Here is a 26,645-nt window from a genome sequence, read left to right as displayed (position 1 = left end):
AGGGGAGGGGAGGAGAGGAGGAGGAGATGAGAAGGGGAGGGGGTGGGGAGCAGGAGAGGAGGAAAGAGAGCTGGAGAGATGGCTCAGCAGTTAAGAGCACTTGTACTCCTTACAGAGGACCTAGGTTCAGTTCCCAGCACCCACATGATGGTTCACAACCACCCATAACTCCAATTCCAGGGGATCTGATACACTTCCTAATTTCCATGGGCATGAGATATGTTCAAGGTACACATACATACATACATACATACATACATACGAACATACGTGCCGGCAAACACCCATCACATAAAATAAATACAAATATTAAAAAGAAAGAAGTCTTAAGTTGGGAAGGAGTCTTGGGAGGGACCTGGGAGGAGTTGGAGGAGGTGTGAGGGTTACATAAAATCAAAATACATTGTATACGTGTATGAAATTCTCAAATACTACATCTGTCTATATGTATAAATATACATCTATTTGCTATCATTCCAATTTTTCTGAAGTTCTTGGGCTCTGAGGCTGTAAGTTTTTCTTTTGTTATAATGTCAAACTTACAGAAAACCTGAGGGAAGAAGTGAGGGGCATCCTCTAGACCCCTGACCAAACCCATCAGTTCGTTACATTTCGGTTGACTTGCTTTGTTACTCTATGAGTCTATTTGTATGTGTATAACTACATTCCTACCTCTCTATCCCTAACCCAGAATCCCTAACAACAGTTTTCACATGTCCTAAATACAATGATCAAGATGAGGAATTCGCTAGTCCACATTCCACATTCAATTGTTGCAGTAATGCTCTCTCCAGTATTTCTTGTTTTCGGCATCGCTCATTCCGAGAAGTCAACTGTCCTCACAAAAATTTAGGTCATCTGATCCTTCATTTGGTCAAAGAGAATAGGAGGCTTAGCACCTTATTGCCTTTGGAGTGCTTGACTATTAAGTCTCGCCAGAGGCTTCTCGAAGCCTCCAGAAGCCTCTCGGGGTCCACTGTATATGTACAGTTGGAGTGACTTCTAGTGCGTTGTCACCTTTCGCATTAACTTTCCGCTCCTGGGACACTGAGCATGCGCTGCAGTAATTGTTTAGCGATGGGGCCCGGTTGGACCGTGGTCTACATTAACAGGGATCCCAGAGCCAAGAGTCTTCTAGTCTTTCCAGGCTTTCCCCAGAAAGGCTTCGAGCACTGCAACGGGGCATATGCCTGCTGCCCTCTGGTGGCAGTCGTCTATACGTCATGGGAAAGGATGAGAGCAAGCGTCACAGGCCAGGCAGCTAAACGACCTGTCCTTCTCCTGGCCTCGGAGTCGACCATCTGACATGGAGGCGCTACAGCGCCTCTCTGGGTTTCAGACGGTTGTCTTCTTCCCCTGTGTGCCTGTGTTCTCCTCCCACCAGGACGCCAGCCATGTAAAGGCACACCCTATTTGCAACAGTTCTTCCTAATTGCCTTTTTAAAGGTCCCGTCTCCAAGTGAAATCACATTCTTAATGGGTCAGGAGTTAAACATGTGAGGTGTGTGGTGTGTGAGTGGTCCAGAGGAGGTACAATTTTAGCCCACAGCAAGCAAGAAGAAGGTGTGAGAATTTTTTTTTAGATTAAATCAGTCATTAAATAAACAAAACAAAAAACCTTGGTTAATAAACATTTTTAAAGTGTTCAATATCATTAGCCAGCAGAGAAATGCAAATTAAAACTGCTTTGAGATGCCACCCCATTGAAGGCCCAATGGTATTCATTACCAAGGAATCAAATTTAGATGTTAAGGAACACCATCCCTCTCTATTTGTCAATATGATGTTTCTCACTTGGGATTTCCAGGGTGCTTTCTCATGATTATATTAAAGGCATACCTGAGTTATACAGGCCAAAATACAAGCAGGAAAGAGGGTGCTTCCTGTAATTATTCTGGGATAGGGAATGTGAGTTGCAAAAGAGAAGTGTGCTGACCTCACTGTATCTGTGATCGGTCGTTTCCTTTTTTTTTTAATCTCCATACTGAGGTTGGTTAAATCACTTACTAAAGTGGTGGGTCCAGAATTTAACCTTGTGTCTTTTTGATTCTAATAACACTCATTTTTTAAAACCTGTACCCAAAACTAGTTTCTTTTACTTTTATGGGCATGGTTTTTTTTTTTTTTTTTTTTTTTTTTTTTTTTTTTTTTTTTCTGCATGTATGACTAATGTGATGGTGTTGGGGCCCCTGGAACTGGAGTTATATAGGCAGTTGTGAGTTGCCATGTGGGTGCTGGGAATTAAACCTGAGTTTTTTGAAGCATAGCCAGTGAGTGCTGTTAATCACTGAGCCATCTCTCCAGCCCCCAAACTAGTAACATTTAATTCTTTTTAGTGAAACTGTCCTATGGCCTGTGGAAATTCTCTCCTAACATGTCTCTAGACCCAAGTAATTAATTCATGATTGCTTTATCACATACGTGTACATAGATGATGATGGTGATGATGATGGTGATGATGATGGTGGTGATGGTGATGATGAAGCTCTGTTCCTTCTGACTGCTTACTGTGCAGTCTTTGGGTTGTTGGTGTGTAGGACCAGCTCTCGTCCCTTCAGTGAACTTAGAAGTGCATTTGGAGTTTAATGGGGCCAAGTAATTTGCTTTGGCCCCATTCAGTGCTATCGTCTGGAATGTTCAAAGCCAGCCATTCTTTCTCTAAGATGAGCATCAGGACTCTAAAAACAGTAGGCTACTTCATTAAGTACACAGGGCAAAGGTCATAGCTAACTTCAGACAGATGCGTCTCAGGAGAACTAAGCAGACCTTTGTCGTTTATGCCCCTAACACTGGGGTATTGTCATCACGGCATAAAACAGCTTACATGCCAATGTACACTATTGTTCTAGTCTGCTGACTAAAAGCAACTTGGGAGGAAGATTGCAGTTCGTAACGTGTCTTACTTCTTGCCGGGAGGGACATCACCTTTCTCAATTATTAACCGAGTAGATGGATACATCACCACATCTGGCTTCTTAGTAGACCGTCTGAGAAAAATAATGCTTTCTTTCTCCTTCGGTATATTTCTGGGACATATTTCTTTTCCAATGGGATTATTCTGTGGGATAGACAGAATTGGTATTGATTCTTTAGTGTGCTGGGATAATACACCCAAATCCTTGTCGTGGTCGAGTGAGTCACTCCACCCCACTTCATCCATCTGTACGTATGTATGCCCTCCTATGTGTGCACATACGAGGGCCAGAGCTCAAGTCCAGGTGTCTTCCTCTCTTACCCTATTCCTCTTTGAGGCAGGGTCTCTCATTGAACTTACGGCTCATTCACTGGTTCAGTAAGGTGGCTAGCTGGAGAGCATCCTAGATCTGTTTGTTTGTACCCCAGCTCCACTCCAGCATTGAGGTTACATAGACTTGTGACACCAAATTCTCCTTCTACATGGGTTGGGGGGTGGGACTGCAGGTGCTCGGGCTTAGCAGTGAGCACTTTATTTACTGAGTCATCTCCCCAGACTCCCATGTAACTTCTCAGGTCTGTGACCCTGTAATTTGACTGAGCCACAGGATGTGAGTGGACTTGCTGCAGAGGGAAACCTGGATGAACCTGTTTGGCAGGGCTTCTGACATTGCTAATTCAGAAGGACAAGAGCTATGGCGCTGTCTCAGCTGATCAAAGACTTGCAGCTAGAAGAACCATTCAGCCAGGCTGGGGACCCAGAGAGCAGTGATAAATACTTGTCATTGCTTGACACTTAGTTTGGGGGTGATTTGTTCTGTAGCAACAACTGATTAACACATGATGTCAAAGGCCATGGGTGATTTATCGTACCCGTTACATGTGGGTTTTGCTCTCTGGGAGGCTGGAAATCAATCCACCATGCTACCAGCAGTGCGTGGGAAACCTTCAACAACGCTCACATGGCCTCCTCCACTTAGTCATGAAAACCTAAATGTCTTAGGAGAGGAAGGGAGGAGGGAAAGGAGAGAGAGAGAGAGAGAGAGAGAGAGAGACTGACCATACCACCACACATACAGATTGTATATTGCTTTGTTCCAGACTGAATCCTTTATTATACAGGCTTCTTGGAGTGATAATAAACGAAACAAAGACCTCTATTTTTAATAAAACTTTAAATTTGTAGCATGAGCAACATGTGCGTGTGCAATCCATATGGTTGGTCATATAAGGTATTCCTAATCCTTCATTGAGAAGAGACCAGTCCTTTTGATAATGGGTTTTTAAAATTGTGTGTGATATACATACACTACTAAGTGTGTAGTTATAGAAATGTGAACATGTGTGCACATATATGCTGTGGTCAGAGGAGAGCATTTAGTGTCTTCTCACTGCCTTCTGCCTCACTGTCTTGACGAAGGGTCTCTCACTGAACTGAAGGCTTGCTGTTTCTCCATCACTGTGTCTTCCTCTCCACTGCTGGAGTTATTGGCATGCTTAGACATGCCCAGCTTTTCGTGGGCGCTGAGGATTTGAACTCAGGTCCTCGAGATTGTACGGCTGGCATGCTTACCCGCTGAGTTATCTCCCCAGCCTTTGATAATGATAAATATTTTAGTATGACAAATATTTATATCTAGGAATATTCTCATCAAATAGTTCACTATTTTCAACATTAATTTACTTTTGAGTTTTTCAAAGCCTAACTCTCACATTGATTGTATGTATGTATGTCAAAGCTTGTTTTCAACTCTAACTGCTATTTCCATAATAAAAGTTAAAATGGGGCATAACGAGAACATTTACGTGAGAACTGGATAGCCTGTAAAGATTTCTGTTAGGTTCAAAGCACCTAACCACGTGTCCTTGGTGTAAGAGCCAGGGTGATGGCTCAGTTTCACCAGTCTTCCTAAGTCACTGTACATGTTATACACACAAACAATCTCAACACTTACAGATGGACCATTTTATCTGCATGCACAGTTAGGAAGCCCTATCCGTGACAGCCTCAGAAATATGGTATAATTGCAATGCCTTTAAAAACCCGAAATCAACAACAAACAAAACCGGTGTTAAGTTCCACAGTGAAAGCCAGAAGGGACAGGAGAAAGTGTCAGACCCTCTGTTGCAGGACTTTAGCAAGCTGGCCTTGGGTGGCCTACACAGCGTTCAGGAGAACCAGTCAAAAGAGCATCATGCGTCTCTTGTCCCCCTGACCCTCCACGCAGTCACACAGCAACAGGCCTCCACAATGGCGGAACAAAGAAGTCCTCCGCCTGATGCCCCTTCTGCCCAGGAGCTGTATGGACCGCTAATCCCGCACACAAAGCAGCCGTGGCTCCCCATTGTTGGGTGCCCGCCCCGAGGGCACGTCTGCTGACCCGCTCTGGAACGTCCCAGCGCGGCCCGCCGGGTTATTTAGCAGGCGCGGAGCAGGCCGCGGCCTTCCGGGAGCCATGTACCGCCGCAGCTACGTCTTCCAGGCCCGCCAGGAGCGCTACGAGCGCGCCCAGCCCGCGGGCCCTACCGCCCAACCCGGAGGAACGGCGCCCGGCCTGGCGGCGCTGCAGGCACTGGGCGAGCGCGTGGCTGCCCAGGTCCAGCGGGCCCGCGCGCTCCAGCAGCGCCACGCCGGCCTGAGGCGGCAGCTCGACGCCTTCCAGCGCCTGGGCGAGCAGCCCGGGCCCGAGGAGGCGCTTGCCCGCCACGTCGAGGCCAATCTGCAGCGCGCCCGGGACCTGGCAGCCGAGCACGCGCGACTGGAGAGGCAGGAGGCCGAGGCGCAGCGCGCGCTCGACGAGTTCCGCAGCAAGTAAGAAGCGCGGCCAGGGAAACTGAGGACCCGCGTGTGACGGGGGCTGGAGACGTGGGGCAAGTGCAGACTGTCTTAAAGACGCCCAAGTTTAAGTTCGATAGCACTTTCCGGTTCCCGCTTCATTTACTTTTCCTGTTTTGGGGTGTTAGGTAGAGCATGCAACACAATGTGCTGGTTTTAAATGAGCAGTTCGAGTTTTTGGTGCTCAACTTGAGCCAACACTCAAATAAGCAAGGTGGTTTGCACCATCCCAGAGCTGCAGCGTCCCAGTTCCCAGTGCGTCTCGGTTCTATAATTTCAGAATATGCACTCTCACATGACGGAGCTCTTTGACTCCATATTTTTTTCAGTTTAATTTTTATACAGGTATATATTGTACCTGTACATTCCTTTCTGGACCCTTTACTTTCCCTTTTCTCATCTCTCCTCCCGTCCACTTATCTCCCTTTTCCCCTATACAATTTCTTTTCTTTCAATATGTGTGTGTGTGTGTGTGTGTGTGTGTGTGCGTGTGTGTGTGTGCGCCTGTGTATGATTTTATATAACTATATACAATTTAGGAACTACAAGTGAGAGAAAACACATATTTGTTTTCTGAAACTCGCTTAATTGACTTTAATGTTAATCCCCAGTTGCATCCATTTTCCTGAGAACAACATAATTTTCTTCTTTATGACTGAAAAATTCACACACACACACACACACACACACACACACACACCCTCATCCATCTGTCTCTCACATTTTCTTTATCCATTCCTCTGTTGTTGGATACCTCTGTTGGTTTCGTTACTTAGCTTTTGTGAAAAGAGAAAAGAGCTTCGGTAATCATTGGTGTAGTACCGTGGTTTTGAGAAATCCTAATGTCATATAACCTTCACAGCCAAATCCTACCGGATCGTTTACAGAGAGGCTGAGGCTCAGAAGGGATCTGGGGAAGATCACTCATGGAATGAATGCCTGTGCTGACATGGCATCCAAATCCACACGTGACAAGTCTAATTGTCTTCGTGGTGGTGTGGGTGACATCTGGGAATTACGTTTGAACCAGTGACTGTATGTATTTCAAAGCTTGTTTATCAAATCCAACTGCTATTTCCATAATAGAAGTTAAAATGAAGCATTTTGAGGATATTTACTGGAGAGCTGGATAGTTTATTAAACCCATCAATCTTTCTGTTCCTGGTTTTGAGCCATGGGAACCAGTTTGCAAGAAGGGATCTGAGCCTCTATCTCTCGTGGGAATAAAGCCTTGCAAGAGCCTGGCGGGGGTGGGGGTGGGGGTGGGGGTGGGGGGGCAGGGCTTGACTAGAGGCTTGTCCTGGCTGTGCACTTTGCCCAAAACAGAGTCTTGGAAAATCCATCACTGGCTTCCTGTGGAGTGTGGCTCAGAGATAGGCTGTCCTTTAGTTGAAGCTGGGGTGCTAGCAGGCACAGGGAAGTCACACAGCTGCAGTCTAGCCTTGCCTTTGCACTGTAGCTAAGCATGGCCTTAGGGTCCCCTCCCCTGCCCCCCAGTCCAGACTTTGGCTGTTCTGGAACTCACTCTGTAGACCAGGCTAGCTTTGGACTCACCGAGATTTGCCCGCCTCTGCCTCTGGAGTGCTGGGATTAAAGCCTTGCGCCACCCCTGCCCAGCATGATATTGGAGTTTTGATCCTCCTGTCTCTACCTGCCTAGTGCTGGGATTACAGATGTGTTTGAAACTTGGTGTTGTGATCAAATCTAGGGCTTTGTGCATTCTGGGCAAACTTTCTACCAACTGAGATGTACCCTTAGTTTCTCCCTCTGGAGTTTGTAGACTATGGAATGCCACACTAAACTGCTTATTCCATTTGCAAAGAAGGATGGGTCAGTAGCCCTCCTTCTTTTGGAGGGGATGGTAAAGTGCAACTAATGTGAAAACACCACCATAATAATTTGGCATGTACTGTCAGGTGGTGTTGAAAACGCTCACGGTATCATGCAGCTCAGATTCCCGAGGCACCCGATGGACTGCCAGGTTGTCCTGGGTCCCCAGATGGCTGTGATCGGTTGTGATTTGGATGAACATGACTCCCATGAGAACTCGATGGGGAACAACTCTGTTGAGATTTCCTGGTTGTTAAGGTTTGATCTTTTGACATGCATTGTAATGATAACTACTGGCCCACGGCCTGGGTGCTCCCAGAATGGGAGAAACCACATACACAGTATGACCTTGCTCCTTGATTCAAAACTACTGGTTAGATAAAGTTGCCGGCAGTCAAGAGTTGGGCATTTGAAAAATTCAAGGTTTCGTGAGTCTTTTATCTGGGCATTGAATAAGCAAAGGTGGGGTAGAAGTCCCTGATTGAGTTGTATGACTACTGTGGACCAGTTCCTCACACTCTGTGGTTGAATTAATACCTCATTGGCTTATTTACTACCATTTCCCCAAGGAGAAGTTTTAATATTTTGTGTTAGTGGGATTTGAAAATCTTTATAAACACACACACACACACACACACACACACACACTATTCCACACTCATCATCATTTATGGATACCTGGATAGACACTCACACACACCATTCCACTCTCATCATCATTTATGGATACCTGAATAGACACTCGCACACACCATTCCACACTCATCCTCATTCATGGACACACACACACACACACACACAAACACATACACACACACACATACTCATACACACTACTCCACACTCACTCTCATTCATGGACACACACACAAACACTCACACTCACACACACACACACACTCATACACACTACTCCACACTCATCCTCATTCATGGACACACACACACACACACACACACACACACATACACACACACACACTCACACTCTCACACACACACACACACTCACACTCTCACATACACACACAACATTAACTTACATCCCAAGTTTGTTTTTTCCTTTGAACTGGCGTGTAGCCAGAGGCAGGTGAGAGTCATCAGATAAGCGGAAATCAGGAGCCTCAAGGCCCACAGCCTGTTAGACATGCTCTCCATCTGGAATGTGGATAATTTCACAGCCACATTCTCAGTGCTTCAAAGACTAAATAAGACAGCAAACAACCAGAGCTATAAAAACCAAGAAAAGCACCACAATACAATGATGAGTATAATCAATTATCCAAATTGCTGGAAATGAAACAATAATTTATATAAACAACTAGATAATGGAAAACAAAGTATGTTTTTTCTTTATGAACTCGCTGATATGAATATGGGGATTCTTATCATTAATTTTATATAATGAAATCACTTTAATATATCTAGATGGATCTTTATAGCGTGAAAATTACCCATGAGACTGTGCTGCCGTGCTCATCACCAAACATGTTAAGCTGCAGAGAGCCTTAGATGTTTCTAACAGGAAAAGGCCATGAGAAAATTAGATTTTTGTTAGCAATGTTACTCTCAAAACTAATCACCTATTTACAAAACAAGTTCTGGCTCTATTAGAGCCACACAAAGAGGAATGACTGCAAATGACCTCTTGGTGTGAAATGTAAAACTAGTTTAGAGACGCTTAACATACAGCAAGCCGCTTGGCCCACTTGGAGCTGGCATGCAGTATTGGTTGGGTTTGGTTGTTGTCCTTACAGCCCTGGGAACACAGGGGTTACACACAGCACCTTCCATGGCTGTCAGTACTTGATTTTGACTCATGGGCTAAGATGAACAGGCCACAGGAAGTTGGGCAGTGTGGGTTGGGCTCCGTGTTAATTAGAATTGGTTTCTGCGGTGAGTAACAGAAGCACCAAAGTGACATGGGCCCACTCTGTGTCCATTAGGATGGATAAAGACCGAGATCAAGTGTTTGTAAGGATGGATTGCACCAGGCCTCCCGATAGGAAGGTGAAGACTCGTTCCAAAAGCTAAACATGGTGTTACACGTGACACAGCGTTTCTATTTCTCAGCATCCACTCGAAATACTAAAAGCTGGCTCTGTAAAAGGCTATCTGTGCACCCATGTTCATGTAAGCACTATTCACAATAGCTAAAATGCCTAAATACTGAGGTGTCAATGCCAGATGTATGTCTAAGCATGTATGGTATATGCATGAAATAGACTATATGCACACATAGAATAGCATTCAACTTTAAAAAGGAAGGAAGGGGCAGCCCGGAGCCTCTGACAAAGGTCATCAGTCAGAGAAGTCCCCTAGCTTGGGTAACGAATGCACATGCTAACTGCCCATGGTGCTAGCTTGCTTGACAACACACTTGGCACTGCCTGGCTGTCACCCTTCCTTACTCCCTGCTCAAGGCTCCTTGAGGTCCTCTCTCAGATCAGCTGCTTACTTGGCTTTGGAAAGATTCCAGCTAAAAGAAGTGGGAGAAAGACTTGGGTCCTCATGGTTGGGTAGTAACCCCTTTAGCACTGAGCCATATCCCAGATCCCTAGCCCCTGCCCAAGGTTCTCATCCTTGCTCCTCATCCCTCCCCCAAAGGTGACAATGATGCCTTTCTTTGGTTGTGAGGAAGATGGGTAATATAACACAGAGACATTGACATGTCGCGAATGTGAGTTAGCACATCAGTTGAGGAAATCTGTCGTTTGTGGCAGACTGAACAGGGCAGCCTTCCTCCTCCATCCCATGTTTGGGCTCCAGTTATGCCTCGTCCTCAGGGGCTGGCCGGGAAGCAGCTGAGGTGCTCCAGGGTGGAAGACTTCTCTGTCGTTTCTATCTTCCCATTGTTGGCATTTCCCATGTGCCTGATGCTGTGGAAATTATTGGGAAGCAGTGGGCAAGGAAGTGCGGAATTAGCTGTTTCTTTAAGGTTAAAATTGCCTCCTTAAAGGAAAGGGCTTGGTGGTATCTGAGATTGAATTTCACATTGGTAATGTGATCTGTAACAGTGGAAGCCTAGAAGCTGCCTAACTTGCTTCTGTGTCCGATTTGCAGATACGAAAATGAGTGTGAATGTCAATTGGTGCTAAAGGAAATGCTGGAACGGCTGAACAAGGTGAGCAGACCACAGCCTTGGATTTAAGGAACTTCCTTACAGCTACTGAATGACTACGGTAGGAGCAGAGCAGTTGTTTCCCATAATCCACTTCCCTTTATTTTAGGATTTGTCTTGCTGCCTTTTCTTCTCTGACTTCTTAGTTTCCGTGAGTCTGTCTGTGTGAGAGAACTGACACACGGAAGCACCTTACGATGCACTGTATGTGGTTTCATGAGAGACACATAGACCGTGAAGCTGTTATGTTATGCTAGGAGTGTTAACCTGTTTTCGATAATATAATGAAATACCCAAGGATGGGAAACTTGTAACGAGGAGAGAGCTCTTTACCTCACAGTCTTGGAAGCCACTGGCTCTGGAGAAGGGCGCCCCTGGCTCAGTTCAATTGTGGGAACATGTGAGGTGAGCTTGCGTGGCAAAATAGTAAGCCATAGTTGGGGTAGGGGATGTAAGGCCCTCCCACTATGCCCAACCTTTCAAGGTCCTATTACCTCTCAGTACCTCTGCCCCAAAGACCAAGCTCCCAACACAGGGACTATAGTTCTAGGCTCTCCAAATACGATAGCATTACAGCAAACAGCCCAATTAGACAGTGCTTATTGTGTAAATTGGTACCTCTATTCTCTTGGCTAATAGTTTCGAGGTTGCTTTTCCGAAGCAAAAAACTCAAGGAAGAGAGGGAGAAACATCCCTTTCCCTTGAAACTCCCTCTTTTTGAACCACAAAAACAGCCACAGGGGAGGTGCCAGGGATTCTGGAACATTCCAGCAATGACTGTATGAAGTCGAGCCTAGGGAGGGCAGTTTCTTTTTTCCAATTGTGCATCATCAGCCGGATTGGGTTTTCTGCTGGACCTGGGCGAGTTCTGCTATGAGTAGCAGATTTCGTTGTGACAACAACAAAGCAACAACAACAGAAGGGTCGGACAGACATAGGCATGGCTGATAGCTGCAAGAGCCATTTTTTCTGGTCATGCGAAAGCTCACGCATTGGGGTGGAAAGAGTCATGGGGTGCTGTTGAGCACGCATGGGCTGCCAGTGCTCTAACTCTCCCATGCTCACAGCCTCTTCCTTCCTGCTGATAAGACACTGAACTTTTTTTTTTAAAGGTTTATTTATTTATTATATACATTGTAGCTATCTTCAGACACAGCAGAAGAGGGCATCAGATCCCATTACAGATGGTTGTGAGCCACCATGTGGTTGCTGGGATTTGAACTCAGGACCTTTGGAAGAGCAGTCGGTGCTCTTAACCACTGAGCCATCTCTCCAGCCCAAGACACTGAACTTATCCTGTTTTTCTGTTTGTCAACGTGACACAGACTAGAGTCATCTGAGAAGAGGGAATGTCAGTTGAGGAAATGTCCACACCAGATTGCCTGTAGGCAAGTCTGTAGGGCATTTCTTGATGCATGATCGACACAGGAACCCCTGGACTGGTGGTCCTGGATGGTATAAGAAAGCAGGCTGAGCAAGGCACGAGGAACAAACTAGTAAGCAGCACCCTTCCATGGCCTCCGCTTCAGTTCCAGCCTCCAAGTTCCTGCTTTGAATTCTTGCCCTGACCTTATTCAGTGACAGAGTGGGACCTGAGAGGTGTAAGCTTCCATAAGTCCTTTCCTCTCCAGGCTGCCTTTGGTCACAGTGTTATCACAGCAGTAGAAGTCCTAACTTAGACAAAACCCTTCCCTCCTGAGCGCAGATTAGCCTTGCAATTCTCCCCGTATACCCGGCAGTCACTTTAGACAGTAGGGGTTACTCAGGATGTTTGCCACTTCCTAGCTTTGTCTGACCTCTGTTGTCAAAGTAGAAGTAAAAACAGAACTAAACATCTGGGAAGCCCAATTTCATTTTTATCAACATGACCTACCTCTGGTGCCCATTCTCTGTGTGAGCAGCTATTGTGTTACTCAAACCACGACCGTGGAAGAGGGGTGCCGTGGACGATTAATGAGAGGCCATCGGTTATCGTTTGGGACTGACTCAGGCTGAAGAGAGGGCATGTAAGCATGCTAGATGTGACAGAAACATGACGCTAAAGATACGCTTCAGCAGCGCTCCAAGGACGCAGACTCTGGGTTGGTGGGGATGAGTGTGTGGGTGTGGGGAGTGATGCCTGTTGTACTAGAGCTGGTAGTTCCTTTATGACCACCCAGTAGCGCCCAGCCGTTCTAACATCTTTAACCTGTCCCATTTTTGATTATGGATACAGTCCAAAGTTGCAAGAGGAGGGCCCATCATCTTCTTCACAGGCCAAGGTTTTCACGGACACAGATACCCAGCACCTTTCACTGAGGTGGGGATTCAGGCTTTCCAGAGTACCCTCCCGGTGCCATCACAAGGGTGTCCTTCTCTTTACCCTTGGTGGAAAGTGAGTGACTGTAGCTTTTAAAACCTTTTGTCTTTTCTCTCGTATCACAAAGGAAACTCATATTCTCAGCAGGAAAAAAAAAATAAGACAATACAGAAACTGATCACTAAGGAAAAGATATCCTACCATTTCCCCACCCAGAGAAACAGCCACATGACCTTCATGCATATTGTGGTGTAGAGTTTGGGCATTTGAACTGTCAGCCCTGCAAGAATTAACCTCATGATATTGACACTGAGAGTGTAGGTGACGGCTAACGTAGGGAGTTGGTGTGGTTGTTGCCTGGGCTAGGGTAAGACCCTCTTGCCAACGAGTGAGCTGTGCTGTCCAAGAGGAGGGTAGTGTGTTAGTCCTGACTGCTGAGCAGCCATGAAGCTGGGGGTAACTTCCCTTACCTCTCCGAGTTTCACATTCCAAGACTGAAATGGGAATAATTGCAGTTCCCACCTCCGCGGCGATGGTAGAAGGTCTCCATGCCTGCTGAGGATGAGATGACCGATCAATATGCACGAAGTCGCCTGCCACGCTGCACGCCATGTGTTTGCCTGTGGTGAGCAGAACATTTGATGCACAGATGGCAGCTTATGCCCCCTAACTGTGGCGTGCATGACCTGCAGATTTCTAGCTGCTTCCGTGAGGAGTACAGTTTTCACGGTTGTGAATTACTTTTTGGTTTTAGATTTATGTGTTTCGTTTTATGTGTGTGGGCGTTTTGTTCTCACGTGTGTCTACGTACCATGCCTGTGGCCTGATGCTTGAAGAGGTTAGAAGAGGGAGTTGGAGTTAGTGAGCGGGAGTTATGGAGTTGCTTTGTGGGTGCTGGGCACTGAACTCAGGTCCTTGGAAAGAGCAACAAGTGTTCTTAACTGTCCAGCCATCTCCCTAGCCCCAGTTATACTTTTTTTTCTAAAAAGGTTTTATTTATGTGTATATGTGAGTGGCTGTGAGAATATGCCACGTGTCTGCTGGTGCCTGTGGAGGTCAGAAGAGGGCATCCGATTCCCTGGAGATGGAGGTAGAGGTGGTTACGAACCACCTGGCCTTCCCTTGAGAGAATTATGAATCACCCAACATGGGTGCTGGGAACTGAACGTGGTCCCTCTAGAAGGGCAGCAAGTCCTTCTTAACTGTTTAGCCATCTCTCCAGCCTCCTGAGTCATGGATTTTTATGGTTGCTTTTTATTTAAAAAGTTCATTTCAAATAAGCCTAAGGGAAAAACTGAGTCACTGTAAAGAAAACCCGGAGTGAACAGTAACTGCACTTGGGTTAAGTGAGGTCATGTGAACAGTGGATTGGGAAGGTCCTTAGATGAGCTTGTGGGAGTCCAAGATCAGCCTCTGGTTATTGATGGGGCAGATGTTACTCCTAGAAAGGAATCAGCCCAGTGCCTTCTTCCTCCAGCGAAGGAACTCCCCATAAGCTTAAGTGGCTTTGGAACTCTGCATCCCAGGCACGGCAGGCATAGACTGAATGTTTTGACTTCATGAATCGTTCTCTACTTCCTAAAGACTGTCAGAGACACAGTCCCTCAGAAACCAGACACAAAGTCAAGTGCTGCAGGTTAAAGGTGGTCTTTAGTTCTTGACAGTGATCCTTACCCTGGGACACTTGACCGGTTAGCACATGTCCGAGGCACCGGAGGCTCGCTGCGCCTCTTGCTCTGGGAACGTGACTCAGTCAGCCCAGAAGCACTGGGCGTGCACACCTTAGGAAGTGAACCTTAGTCACTGAGGATCAGCAGTGCATGGATAAGTTCCCCAGTTGTCCCTCCCTCAGAGGAGAGCGTTCCACAAGTCTCCAGGGTTTCTAGAAGGATTGAGCCATGTTCATAATGGTGATGTGTCTGCCCGGTTTGTTCTCTGTCTGTGGATGTCATCAGCTGAGAAGGAGGTTGGAAGAGTGAAATTCTTACCCTGTTGACCAAAAAAGTGGTTAAATTTTTTATTTACATTTGTTGTTGTTGTTGTTGTTGTTGGTGGTGGTGTGTGTGTGTGTAAGTATGGTCACATGTGCCATTGCATGTGGTCAGAGGACACTTTCAGTGGTCTGTTTTCTCCTTCTACCACATGGAGCTGAACTCCCGTCATCAGCCTTGGCAGCAAGCATCTTAACTGCTCAGCCATCTTGCCAGGCTTGGATCAGAGATTTTGCTCAACAGGTCTGGAGATGTTTGCTTAGTCAAACCGACTCTTTGCCTCTCCAGTTAGTCTCAGGGCTATTTCCTGGAATGTCACTTGCCCGAGGATGTCACCCTTGGGTGTGACTGTGGGAAGACGTTGATTTGGTCTTTGGTTCTTTGTCCACACACCCGTCACGTGTCCACACTGCTCATGTAATCGGACTTCCAGACCAAAACGTTTTGGCTCTCAGCGGCACCTACATTAGAGCAAGCCGCTCCTTGTTACTCACTTTGAAGGGAAAGAAAACCCTCAACCTAACACTTAGAACAGTATGGCCAGAGTTAGTCACATGTTCAGCCTTTCGATGGAGCAAGAACCGCAGATGGCTTTTAAATAAACATTCAGGCTTGTACAACCTCTATAATTTATTGGCACATATGTGTACTTAGGAGATTACTGGCTACCATTAACTCCCGAGTTTGCTTATCAGTGAGAGGGCTCTAGGGAGTGAACTTTGAAGCCTTACTCTCCCTCTTTTCTTTAAAATGAACAATTTAAGTGGATGTAGCTTCTAGGTACATGTGTTTACCTAAAAACAGTGGAAAACATAAAAGGCTGGCTCATGTGCTGTGGGAAAGAGCAGGCAGGAAGCACTGAGGTCCAGGGCAGAAAAGATGGAAACCGAATCGACCACCTTCAGGGCTATCGGCTTCTTCACATGCATGAATTTCTCGATCTGGGGGCTGGGGGTCGGGTGGGAGTGGGCGGGGCTGGGAAGGGAGCATCTAGGAGGAGGCTGGGGTGTGGAGAGGCTTGCAGGGAAAGGAAGGTGAGGAAGGCGGAGGAAGAGCAGGGAGAGCAGAAATGAGGCCCAGGAGAGGAGGCTCCGCTCACCCAGAGCCTCCTCCAGACAGACGGGAAGAGCAACCTGTAGTATTTCTGGGAAGATTCTTTTGATATCCAGGGTTGAAGGAAAAGTGTTTTTAAATTAAATCCTGGCTCGCCAGTGGCTTTAATGAACTTGGTTCTCCATTCCTTAGCAGCTCCGTTTTGAAATTGTCAAGGATGATTGTCAAGGGTGCCTTGCACCTTACTTGTCTCTTTGGTTCCTTTCTTAAAGATGTCTTGGTAGTAAAGCGCTTTCATGGCATGTGAAAACCCTGGCTTCCATCCGCAGCTCAGTTGGGTGGGGCTGTAAATGCCCTGGACCCCGTGGAACCTCGGTGTCTGTCCTCGGCACCTGGAAGGGGTGTTGGAATCTTCAAGAGCGTTTGCGTTTATAGCTAGCTCTCTGGTGGTGCGATCTGTTTTGTGAACTGTCTACCCTGTTCACACACCATCGGGATTGGATTATTTTCTTAAATTAGACAGATGATGCAGGCAGTCAACTCTGAAAAAAATCTAGACGCTTCTGTTGCTGCAGCATTTGGAAATTCAGCTGACAGCATCTCAGGCATAATGAAAACACAAGCGTCTACACATTTCTGTGCTCTGGCACAAATAAAAGAACACGCTTCCAAAATAAATTCTCATCATATCAGCAACTGCACAGTCCCGGAGTGCTGGATCACCTCTGGGATTTTCCGGGCAGTTTAGTACACGATTGTCTTCCAAGCAAGACATGTGCTTACAGAAGCATCTGATTATCCTATTTTAAAGACAAGTATTATATTTTTATTATCATCACAGGTGGCTTTGAAATATTGCTTTGTTGGAGCCAATGCTGGTCCTGGCATAATCCCCAGGGGGGTTGTGGAGGGATGGTAGGGGAGAGGTGGGGGGTGGTAGGGGTGGGGGGCAGGAGGTGGGGAGGGGTGGCAGGAGGGAGGTGTGGAGGGGTGGGGGAGGAGGTGGATGGGGGAGTGGGAGGGGGTGGGGGGAGGTGTGGAGGGATGGTGGGGGGAGGTGGGAGGGGTGGTGGGGGGGGGGTGTGGAGGGGTGGGAGGAGGGGTGGGGAGGGGATAGGTGGGGAGGTGTGGAGGGGTGGGGGGGGGAGGAGGGGGGGGGGGGGGGGGGGGGGGGGGGGGGGGGGGGGGGGGGGGGGGGGGGGGGGGGGGGGGGGGGGGGGGGGGGGGGGGGAGGGGGGGGGGGGGGGGGGGGGGGGGGGGGGGGGGGGGGGGGGGGGGGGGGGGGGGGGGGGGGGGGGGGGGGTGTGGGGAGGGGGAGGTGGGAGGGTGGTGGGGGGGGGGGAGGGGGAGGGATGGTTGGGGAGGGATGGTGGGGGAGGTGGGGAGGGGGTGGGGAGGGGGAGGTGGGGAGGGGGGGTGTGGGGAGGTGGGAGGGATGGGGGGGATGGTGGGGAGGAGGAGGGGGGGGTGTGGGGAGGAGGTGGAGGGGGTGGGGGAGGTGTGGGGGGATGGTGGGGGAGGTGTGGAGGGGGTGGATGGGGGGGGAGGGGTGTGGGGAGGTGGGGGAGGGATGGAGGGGATGGTGGGGAGGTGTGGGGGTGGTGGGGGAGGGTGGGGAGGGATGGTGGGGAGGTGTGGAGGGGTGGCAGGAGGAGGTGTGGAGGGATGGTGGGGGGGAGGTGTGGAGGGGGGGGGGGGGAGGGGGGGGGGGGGGGGGGGGGGGGGGGGGGGGGGGGGGGGGGGGGGGGGGGCGGGGGGGGGCCCCGGAGCTGTGGAAGGGGGGTGGGTGGGGGGGGGGGATGAGAGAGGGGGGGGGAGGGAGGGGAGAGGAGGGGGGAGGGAGGGGGATGGTGGGGGGAGGTGTGGAGGGGCAGGGGGGAGGTGGGAGGGATGGTGGGGGGGGGAGGGATGGAGGGGGGGGGGTGGGGTGGGGAGGGGGAGGGGTGGGGAGGGATGGTGTGGGGAGGGGGAGGGTGGAGGGATGGTAGGGGGAGGTGTGGAGGGGTGGTAGGGGGAGGTGTGGAGGGGTGGCAGGGGGAGGTGTGGAGGGGTGGCAGGGGGAGGTGTGGAGGGATGGTAGGGGGAGGTGTGGAGGGGTGGTAGGCGGAGGTGTGGAGGGGTGGTAGGGGGAGGTGTGGAGGGGTGGCAGGGGGAGGTGTGGAGGGATGGTAGGTGTCTGGTAGGGTTGGTTCTCCATTCTGCATCTCAGAAAAGCCCATGGCAGAGTCCAAGTCCTGTACCATCCGTTGGTTTCCGTTAATGAATGGAGGGACCCACTGATCCATCCAAAAAGCTTTAGGCCTGAAATGTCCTTGCCAGAGCCATAAGCTCCATGGGTTTGGTTGAAGGGCACTGGAACCTCTGGACAGATGTGCTGTCTGTGTTCTGATGATCTTCAGGGAGATGACCCAGGGTTCTACAGGGTCTCTTCCAGCTATAGGATTCTGAGTGTTTGATCTCTCAGCAGTAATGCAAGGGACAGGGGTGCCTGGAATTTGACTTCTAATTCTCCAGTAATTGTGGGTCAATTATAGGCTCATTTTTGGTTTAAAAAAAAAAAAAAGGAGCATCAGTAAGACTTACGTACCCCATCCTAACCCTATAGGCTTAGAAGGAACAGAGGGAAAGTAGAAAACATCCAAGAAGTTGGCTCTGTGTCCTTTTCTGACACTCCACATCTGTCCCAGATAGCCCCAGCTCCAAGGTGGTGAGGCCCCACATCAGAATGCTATTCCCGAGGGGGGTGGGGGGCACATTAAATGCTATTCCCGAGGGGGGTGGGGGATACATTAAATGCTATTCCCAAGGGAGGTGGGGGATACATTCAGAGTCTTTATTCTGACACTGACCCCAAAAGCCCATGGGGGCATGAGTAGACTCCCTGAAGCTCTGGCTCTCCAGCGTCATAGGGGTAAGGACCACAGTGTCTGGGAAGCCCACTCGAGGCAGGTCCCACTATAGAGTAAGACTTTCTACCTGTCAGCATCAGACAATCAGGGGTCTTCCTACATCTATGGTCTTTTTATAAGAACAGTTAGAGAACTGAATGACATTCCAGAGAATATACTCCAAGGGCTTTGCTGGGCTAACAGTCAAAGTGGGAAGTGTCTCACCAAGTCCTGGAATCCACTTATCTTGGTTATTTTAATTCTCTCATTGGAGAGCAGTGTCTCTTAAATAGTCTGACCAAACCGCTATCTACTTTAATTAACGAAAAGCCATTATTAGCATTCATCACAAAAAGTTCTGAAGAGGTCAGTAAAAAACCACTTGGCAATGTCTGAGGTACTGGCAGGTGTGCCTAGGCAGTGCTGTCCTGGGGAGTGGGGATTCCTGACAAACTCGTGATGTCACACCAAACATACTGAAGCATTTAAGTCAATTTCAGATGTGAGCAAAGCCTTTAAACTTATTTTATTGTTATTGTTATTATCGTATGTGCATGTGAGTGTGTGTATGATGTGATGTGGGGGGTGGGATGGGAGTACATGCTGTGTCGTGTGTGTGTGTGTGTGTGTGTGTGTGTGTGTGTGTGTGTGTGTACAACTTTGTGGAGTCACCTCTCTCCCTCCACCTTCATATAGGTTTGGATTTGAAACCCAGTGGTCAGATACAGAACAAACATAGATGTATGTAAATCTAGAGGCTATTTGGTACGTGAATATATCTAAACTCTTGGCTTTTTCTTGATAAGGTTTCTGAAGCCTGGCACTGTGGACATTTGGGCTCTAATATTCTTTGCTGTGTGAGTGTGGTGGGGTGTGGAGGACTGTGTGTTGTAGGGTACTTACAGCAGTCTTCCTGACCCTGCTTTCAAGTCCTGACAGTAACTGTACCTCTGGACATTGCCAGATATCCCCTTGGGTTCACAGTCGCCCCATAGTGAGAACTGTTGTTCTCCACCAGGTCTAATGACCACCAGCCTACTGCTTTATTTAGAACTCAGCATGTAGGACTGGCAAGATGGCGCAGTGGGGAAAAGCACTTGCTGTACATGGCTGATGACCTGTTTAGGATCCCAGCTCCTGAAAGTTGTCTTCTGACTTCCACACATGCAAGATGGCGCATGTGTACACACACACAGAGAGAGAGAGAGAGAGAGAGAGAGAGAGAGAGAGAGAGAGAGAGAGAGAGAGAAAGAGAGAGAGAGAGAGAGAATCCTAGACCCACTGAACAAGAATCTGTGTTAATATCATTAAGTCCCCATCTCATCCCTGCATTTCTACACTGGTTCACTTTATACTTAAGTGCTCCTGTGACCCCGGCATGGCTTTTTCTGTTTGTTTCAGGAAGCCGATGAAGCCTTATTGCGTAACCTGCACCTTCAGTTGGAAGCCCAGTTTCTGCAGGCAGATATCAGTGTGGCCAAGGACAGGTACAAAAAGGTAACCAAGCAGCCAGCACGTGCGGGAAGCCCTTTCTTCTCAAACTCCAGTGTGCGTTTGGTTGAACAGGACACTTACTGCTAGAGTGAGCAAATTGTGACTACAAACCTTGAACCGCCACGAGCCAGGGACAGCGCTTACCCAGCCAGAGGCGCACAGAGAGCATCAGTGGGCAACGCCAGGATTTATGCTGGGGATTGTGATGTTAGGTTTTAGCGTCTGTAATTTGCAGATTTTAGTGTGGTAGTTTACAAAACGATTTAGGCAGCTGTGTCTCTACTAAGCAGTCAACTGTTTTATCTCAGAAAAATGTAGAGAAGGGAGAAAAATTGGGTGTGCCTGTGTGTGTTTAAGGTATTGTGTTACAGTCATTAGCTCTGCCTTGAGGCAACAAGTTAACACCTTCTTAGGAGCCTCCTCTTTCTATTTACTTTTTATTTATTTTCATTAATTATTTTATTTATTTACATTCCAAATGTGTCCCCCCCTCCCACCTTGGTCCCCGCTCCATGAGTTCTTCATCCCCCTTCCCTGGGGGTATTATGCTACTACAGGATTAAGCACTTCCTTTCCCACTGGGGCCAGACAGGGCAGCCCTCTGCTACATATGTAGGGGGATGGGGTGGGGGTGGGGTGAGTGGGTGGGGAGGGGGAGGGGCAGCCCATGTACGCTCTTTGGTTGGTGTATCAGTCTCTGGGAGCTCTGAGGGGTCCGGATTAGTTGATACTGTTCTTCCTGTGGGGTTATCATCCTCCTCAGCTAGGAGCCTCCTCTTTCAGAGATTCCTGACCTTTCTGCTCCCTTACGTGCCAGTGTGATGCTGGAGGCTTTGGCACTCACTGGACAATCACATCCTAACACTGCGTAATTGTGACTTCGCTAGGCTGTTTCCTATCTTCAGCATGTGAGTCGTATCCTCTTTGGTTCTGCTTTGGGTTAACCATGGGTTAACAGAAAGGGAAGACAGGGGTCTTAGGCTCTGGTCTTCTCTGACTGCCCATATGTGAATCTTAGGTCTGTTGTGCCTTGACTTATCAGCAGGAACCTGGAGACAGGAACGGGAAAGCAGTGGTTCTCAGCCTTCCTAATGCTGCAACCCTTCAATACAGTTCCTCCCGTCGTGGTGCCCCCCAACCACAACATTATTTATGTTGATCCGTCATAACTATAATTTTTGCTACTGTTATGAATTGTAATGTTTCCCCACGATCTTAGGTGACCCCTGTGAAAGGGTCATTTGACTCCAAAGCGGCCGTGACCCTCAGGTTGACAATCACTGGGATAAAGGAAATGAGGTTATTTACAGCTGAGATCAGAATTTGTACCCCCCTCCCCCGTCTTCCTTGTTATTTTGTAAAAAGAAAAAAAAAAAAAAAAAAAAAGAGGAAACGGAAGCCAGCAAGTGTCCTGTGTAGCGTTAGCTGCAAGTCGCCAGGGCTGTGAGGACCCTATTCCTGGGGTGAGTGGGGAGTGTCTTATTTGTCCCATGGGCCTCCATCTTTTCTCACCCCAGGCTAGGATTTCTTGGTGAAGCTTTCATTCGGTGGTGTCCTTTTTTGGGGACCTTGTTTCATTGATACAGTGTCTGTGCCTCTTGCCCAGGAGTTTATTGTAGCAGCGGAGAGCTGCTGCCTCGTTGGAAATATCGGGGACCTTCCATACCCCTGAGCAGCCTTGCTCTGCGGCTGATGGGAGTCTGTGTGTAAACTCCCTGGGCTCCTCTTATCAGGGCAGCAGGACTTGGGGGAGATCCTCAGCAGTCTGACCTCCATGCCCACAGGAATGCAATAGATGGCACACCCTGCTTGGCCAGTGTCCTTTCCGTGCCTCTTCCCTGGCCTCTCCGTCACATGGCCCTGAGCCATTGCCCACCTCAGCCGTCCACACCCAGATCTTTCTCTGGGGAACTGCTTCTAGGGAAACTCAGACTAAGACAGCTTGGTAATTTAGAGACAGTCTGGAGCTAGCCCTGTGCTCCCTCTCACCCCCTCACCTCCCTGCGGGTGCCTGCACTCTGGACTGTAGTACCCTCTCCCTGGCAATCTCCCCAGCCTCTCACCAGGCCCTGGCCTGTTTCCTCCTCCGCACCTAACAGCTTCCTTATATATATTTATCTTATCGGATCCTGAGAGCAGTGCCTGGAGCCAGCCTAAAGTAGGCATTTAGAACAATGGTGTGAAGCTTCTATTCATTATCTGATGGGACCCAGCCTGATGAGGAAGGGCTGAAGTCAGCTCTTGTGAACAGAGACCCAAGTTCCACAGTTACATTAATGGAGGACTATGGGAATAATGTGAGAGAGGGGAGCATTGGTCTCACCTGAAGGCCAGAGGTTGGTCTTTTTCACTCATGGGCTGGGACCCTCATAGTTTCCTGGACAACTTGACCAATGATTGGTCAAGGCTGTTTTCTGTAGAGGGTTGTGTTAGCAGTCATTGCTCAGAGCTGGGAAAGGTGCATTGTCTGGTAAAGGTCACCAGGCATTCCTGTACATGGCTAGCCCTGTCTCATAAATGACTTCCAATAAGTCATTTAGTGTAGGCATGGCTGTGCTGTCGCAGTCCTCTGTAGCTTCCAGGCCTTGTTTGGTCCCCTTTCTTCTCAGGCACCTGTCATCCAGGGCTCTGTGAGGGCAATGGCAGTGTGTGAAGGTACCTGAAGGGAAATGACAAAACAAACTGAGCCCCAGTTTGTCCTTCTGCCCCACTGCTTCCTGCAGATGTGGAATGCCCACTGTGAGAAGCCATCAGTGGCGGCTGCAGCTCATCCCTCTGTCCTTCCGAGCGTGGTCACAGCTGTGGGACAGTATGTGCAGGCACTCGTTCCTGGGCTTGCACGAGGTGGGGCATGGGGAGGGAGAGCCCAGCAGCTCAACTTCTAATGAAAATGCTTTCCCCTCTGCAACAGAATCTTCTGGAAATTCAGACCTACATCACCATCCTGCAGCAGATCATACAGACTGCTCCTCAAGTGTCCCTGGTCACGGGTGGGATGAGGGAGGTAGGTATTGGAGCTACGGCGGCAGGGAAGGCTATCCAGTCCTGGGGGAAGCCAGAGTCTGAGTCTTAACTCACATTCTTGTGGAGGGGTTGGCCTTCGGAGAGGTCCAGGGATAAGCACTGGGTCTGACTGCTAGAACTACCTCAGGTTAACTTCTAAGTGCTGTTCAAGGGTGAGGTTTGTTCTTTGTTCAAACTGTAAACGCTGATAGATTTCAGAGGACATAAACTATGTCCCTTGAGATTACCTTAGGTATTTTTTTATCTAGGAGACATGGTCTGTTCTTACTTGCATACTTCCTAAGTGACTGCCAAGCTGGTTCTCAAAATAGTTTGCTGTATTGGCCCCTTTTCTATTGCCAGTGGTGCAGTAATAGCATGGGCTATACAGAGGATCGTGTTGACTTACAGTTCTGGAGATTCAGGGTCAAGGGCTTCATCTAGGTACAATGTTCCTGCTAGTAATGTCTTATAGGGCACTACATGGCAACAAGTTGTGTGTGTGTGTGTGTGTGTGTCCATGTTTGTGTCCTTTGATTTTTCTCTTCTCATGAAGCTAGCAGGATTCATCGAGGGAACTGGACCCTGAAGACCTTCTCCCATGGCCTCTCTATAGTCTTGACTATCTGCTCCTCTTTTTCCTTTTGAGTCAGTTTTGCTCTGTAACTCAGGCTGGCCTGGAGATTTAATCATCCTGCCTTGGGCTCCCAAGTGTTGGGATTATAGCTGTTGCTTCCATATTCCCAGTGTTTCACACAAAGGGACTCAGCAGGAATGCTCAGAGGTCACAAACCATGCTTCTGCTCTACCCAGCCGTGGTTGGAGTCCCTCTAGTTCTGAATGAGCTCCTGCTTTACACTCCTGACAGAGCTTGCTGTCCCAGCCTTCATTTTGGTTCTTGTTTTGTTTCTCTGCTAGGTATGCAGTGAGTCTGGTTGGGGTTGAATTTGCATCCTCCAGTAACTAATGACGTTAGGTATCATTGTCGAGTTTATCTACTGTTAATGGATCTTCTGTGTTAATGTGTCTGTTCACCTCTTTTGCCCATTTCTTAAAGTAGGGATGTAGCTAAGCCATAATACAGTGCCATCGACTGAATAATTTATAAAGTACAGAAATTAGTTTCACACAGTCTGGAGTCTGGGAAGTTGAAGATCAAAGCACCAGCGTCTTCTGGTTTGGGGCTGTCTTGGGCTGCCTTTCTTGGTGGAAGGTGGGAAGGAAAAATATTGGGCAAGTTCCTGGTCCTCACACCAGGAACAGAAAGGCCTCCCATGAGCTTCTTCATAGAGGCACCTAATCCATTCCTGAGGACAGAGAACCTTCAACTAGGCCCCATTCTCAACCCTGCTTTGTTGGGAATTCATCTGGGAGACACCCAAACAGCAGCAGACTGTTTGCTTTCTTATTTTCTTCAGCATTTTGGTCATGAAATTGAAACTTCAAGGCACTTAGTGAAGTCATTTTCAAAGGCCCTCTCTGCTCATGACCGTGAACCCATGGCGTGTGTGAGAGATGTAAAGTCCTCAGTCTAAAACTCCCATCTGTTTTCGTCTCCAATTTAGATAATGGCTGTTGCACTTGTGAACTTGTGCACTTGTGAACAGCCCTTATTATCTGCATTGGGTCTGCCCAAGGTTGATTCTTGGGGTGGGGCTGTTGGCAGTCTAGCCTTCCCTAAGAGCTATTGGCTGTCGATGGCAGTGGTGGGTGATACTTACTGTCTTGGTGTCTACCTATGCCCAGGAAAGGCAAAGATTTAAAAGGTTCCTGTTCTTTGTGAGCTCAGCTCAAGAATTCTGCACACTGCCTAGTTAGGTAAACACTTGTAGGTTTGTTCCATTGACTCTCATGTTTTTTGTTTTTTTTTTTCTGGAAATTTGTGGAAGGGACCTTTGCACAGATGAACAGTTAGTGTTTGAATGTGAAATGTCCCTTACTGGCTCATGTATTTGAATGCTTAGTCCCTAGTTGGTGGCTTACTTTTGGGAGGTTGTAGAACCTTCAGCAGGTAGAGCCTAGTTGGGGGAAGTGAGCCAGGCCCTAAAGGTTTCAGTTTGTGGGTAGCTGGCCTCTGGTTTGGAGCCTGTGGCAGTGTAGCACATTATGGCAGGAGCAGAACGAGAAAGAGAAAGGGGGTTTGGAACCTAGATTCTCCTTCAAGGGAACCCCACTTGTTCCCACTAGGACCCCCTTCTTTTTTTTTTTTTAATAGAATTATTTATTTTATGTATATGAGTACACTGTAGCTGTCTTTAGAGGGCATCGGATCCCATTACAGACGGTTTTGAGCCATCATGTGGTTGCTGGGAATTGAACTCAGGACCTCTGGAAGAACAGTCAGTGCTCTTAACTACAGAGCCATCTCTCCATCCCAGGACCCCCTGCTTAAGGCTTCGCCCCTCTCCACAGTTTCGTATGTTAGTGACATAGCCTTCAGCACACGAACCCTTGAGAGTCACGCTACAGCAGTTCCTTGTGAGGTGTTGGTGAGCAGGGGCTGCCTTCTGTATGTCTTGAATGCGGAGAGCACTTGGTCTAGACTCAGCTTTGAGTTTATGGGTCTTTGAGGCAGTGCCCTCTGTTTTGAAGGCAGGGCTCCTGAACAGCTAGCCTTTGTGAATCACCGGTAGTTTTGAATAAGTGGAGAGGCAAGTCATGACAGATCGTGGACAGGCGGGAAGGGGGTTTCCTTCTGGACTGCCCTACTGATCATCTGTAGGCCAGTGTCGCGGCCTCATCAGGCCTCTACTTGCCTTTCACCTTTTGGGGCCAGATGACTCCTGCTTGGCCCTGTGGTGTAGCTGACAACTCATAGCACAAAATGATTTTCATCTTCATAGGTACAGAAGCCAGAGTCAAATGAGCATCTGCATCCCTCCGTTGCCTTTTCACAAAAGGGAAAATGGAGGCTCTGGAAGGCAAATATCTGCCTGGCTAGCCAGTCTGTGGCACAGATAGGCCTGTGCTCGGATCTCTTGCTCTTTGTTGACTGACCTTTTCCTCTTGAGCAGTGAGTGGTTCAGACAGTGGCTACGGTGGGCCTGTTTGAGCCAGCTTGGGCAGTTGTAACAGGACCCCTTAGTTTATTGCTTACAGCTCTGGAGACCGGAAGGCCAAGATCAAGGTGCTAGCAGAGTTAGTACCTGTTGTAGTCTCTTCCTCACTGTGTACCCCATGGTGGTGGTTGGTGGGGGGTATGGAGCTCCGTTTTCAC

General features: G+C 48.4%; 1 protein-coding gene across 1 annotated transcript in view; it reads left to right on the top strand.

Annotated features, from left to right (window-relative positions):
• Window positions 1-5,173: 5,173 nt before the first annotated feature.
• The window catches only part of Bfsp1 (beaded filament structural protein 1), a 35,812-nt gene continuing 14,340 nt past the window's right edge, over window positions 5,174-26,645 (top strand). Inside the window, exons 1-4 of the mRNA XM_032904320.1 lie at window positions 5,174-5,725; window positions 10,643-10,703; window positions 20,333-20,428; window positions 23,337-23,429. Of these exons, the coding sequence (XP_032760211.1) occupies window positions 5,370-5,725; window positions 10,643-10,703; window positions 20,333-20,428; window positions 23,337-23,429 (606 nt within the window). The 5' untranslated portion in view covers window positions 5,174-5,369. The remainder of the gene's footprint in view (window positions 5,726-10,642; window positions 10,704-20,332; window positions 20,429-23,336; window positions 23,430-26,645) is intronic.

Source organism: Rattus rattus, chromosome 5, assembly GCF_011064425.1.
Source record: "Rattus rattus isolate New Zealand chromosome 5, Rrattus_CSIRO_v1, whole genome shotgun sequence".
In the NCBI taxonomy this organism is placed as follows: Eukaryota; Metazoa; Chordata; class Mammalia; order Rodentia; family Muridae; genus Rattus; species Rattus rattus.
Note: the sequence above shows the minus strand (reverse complement) of the source record. Positions and strands in the feature narration are given on the sequence as shown.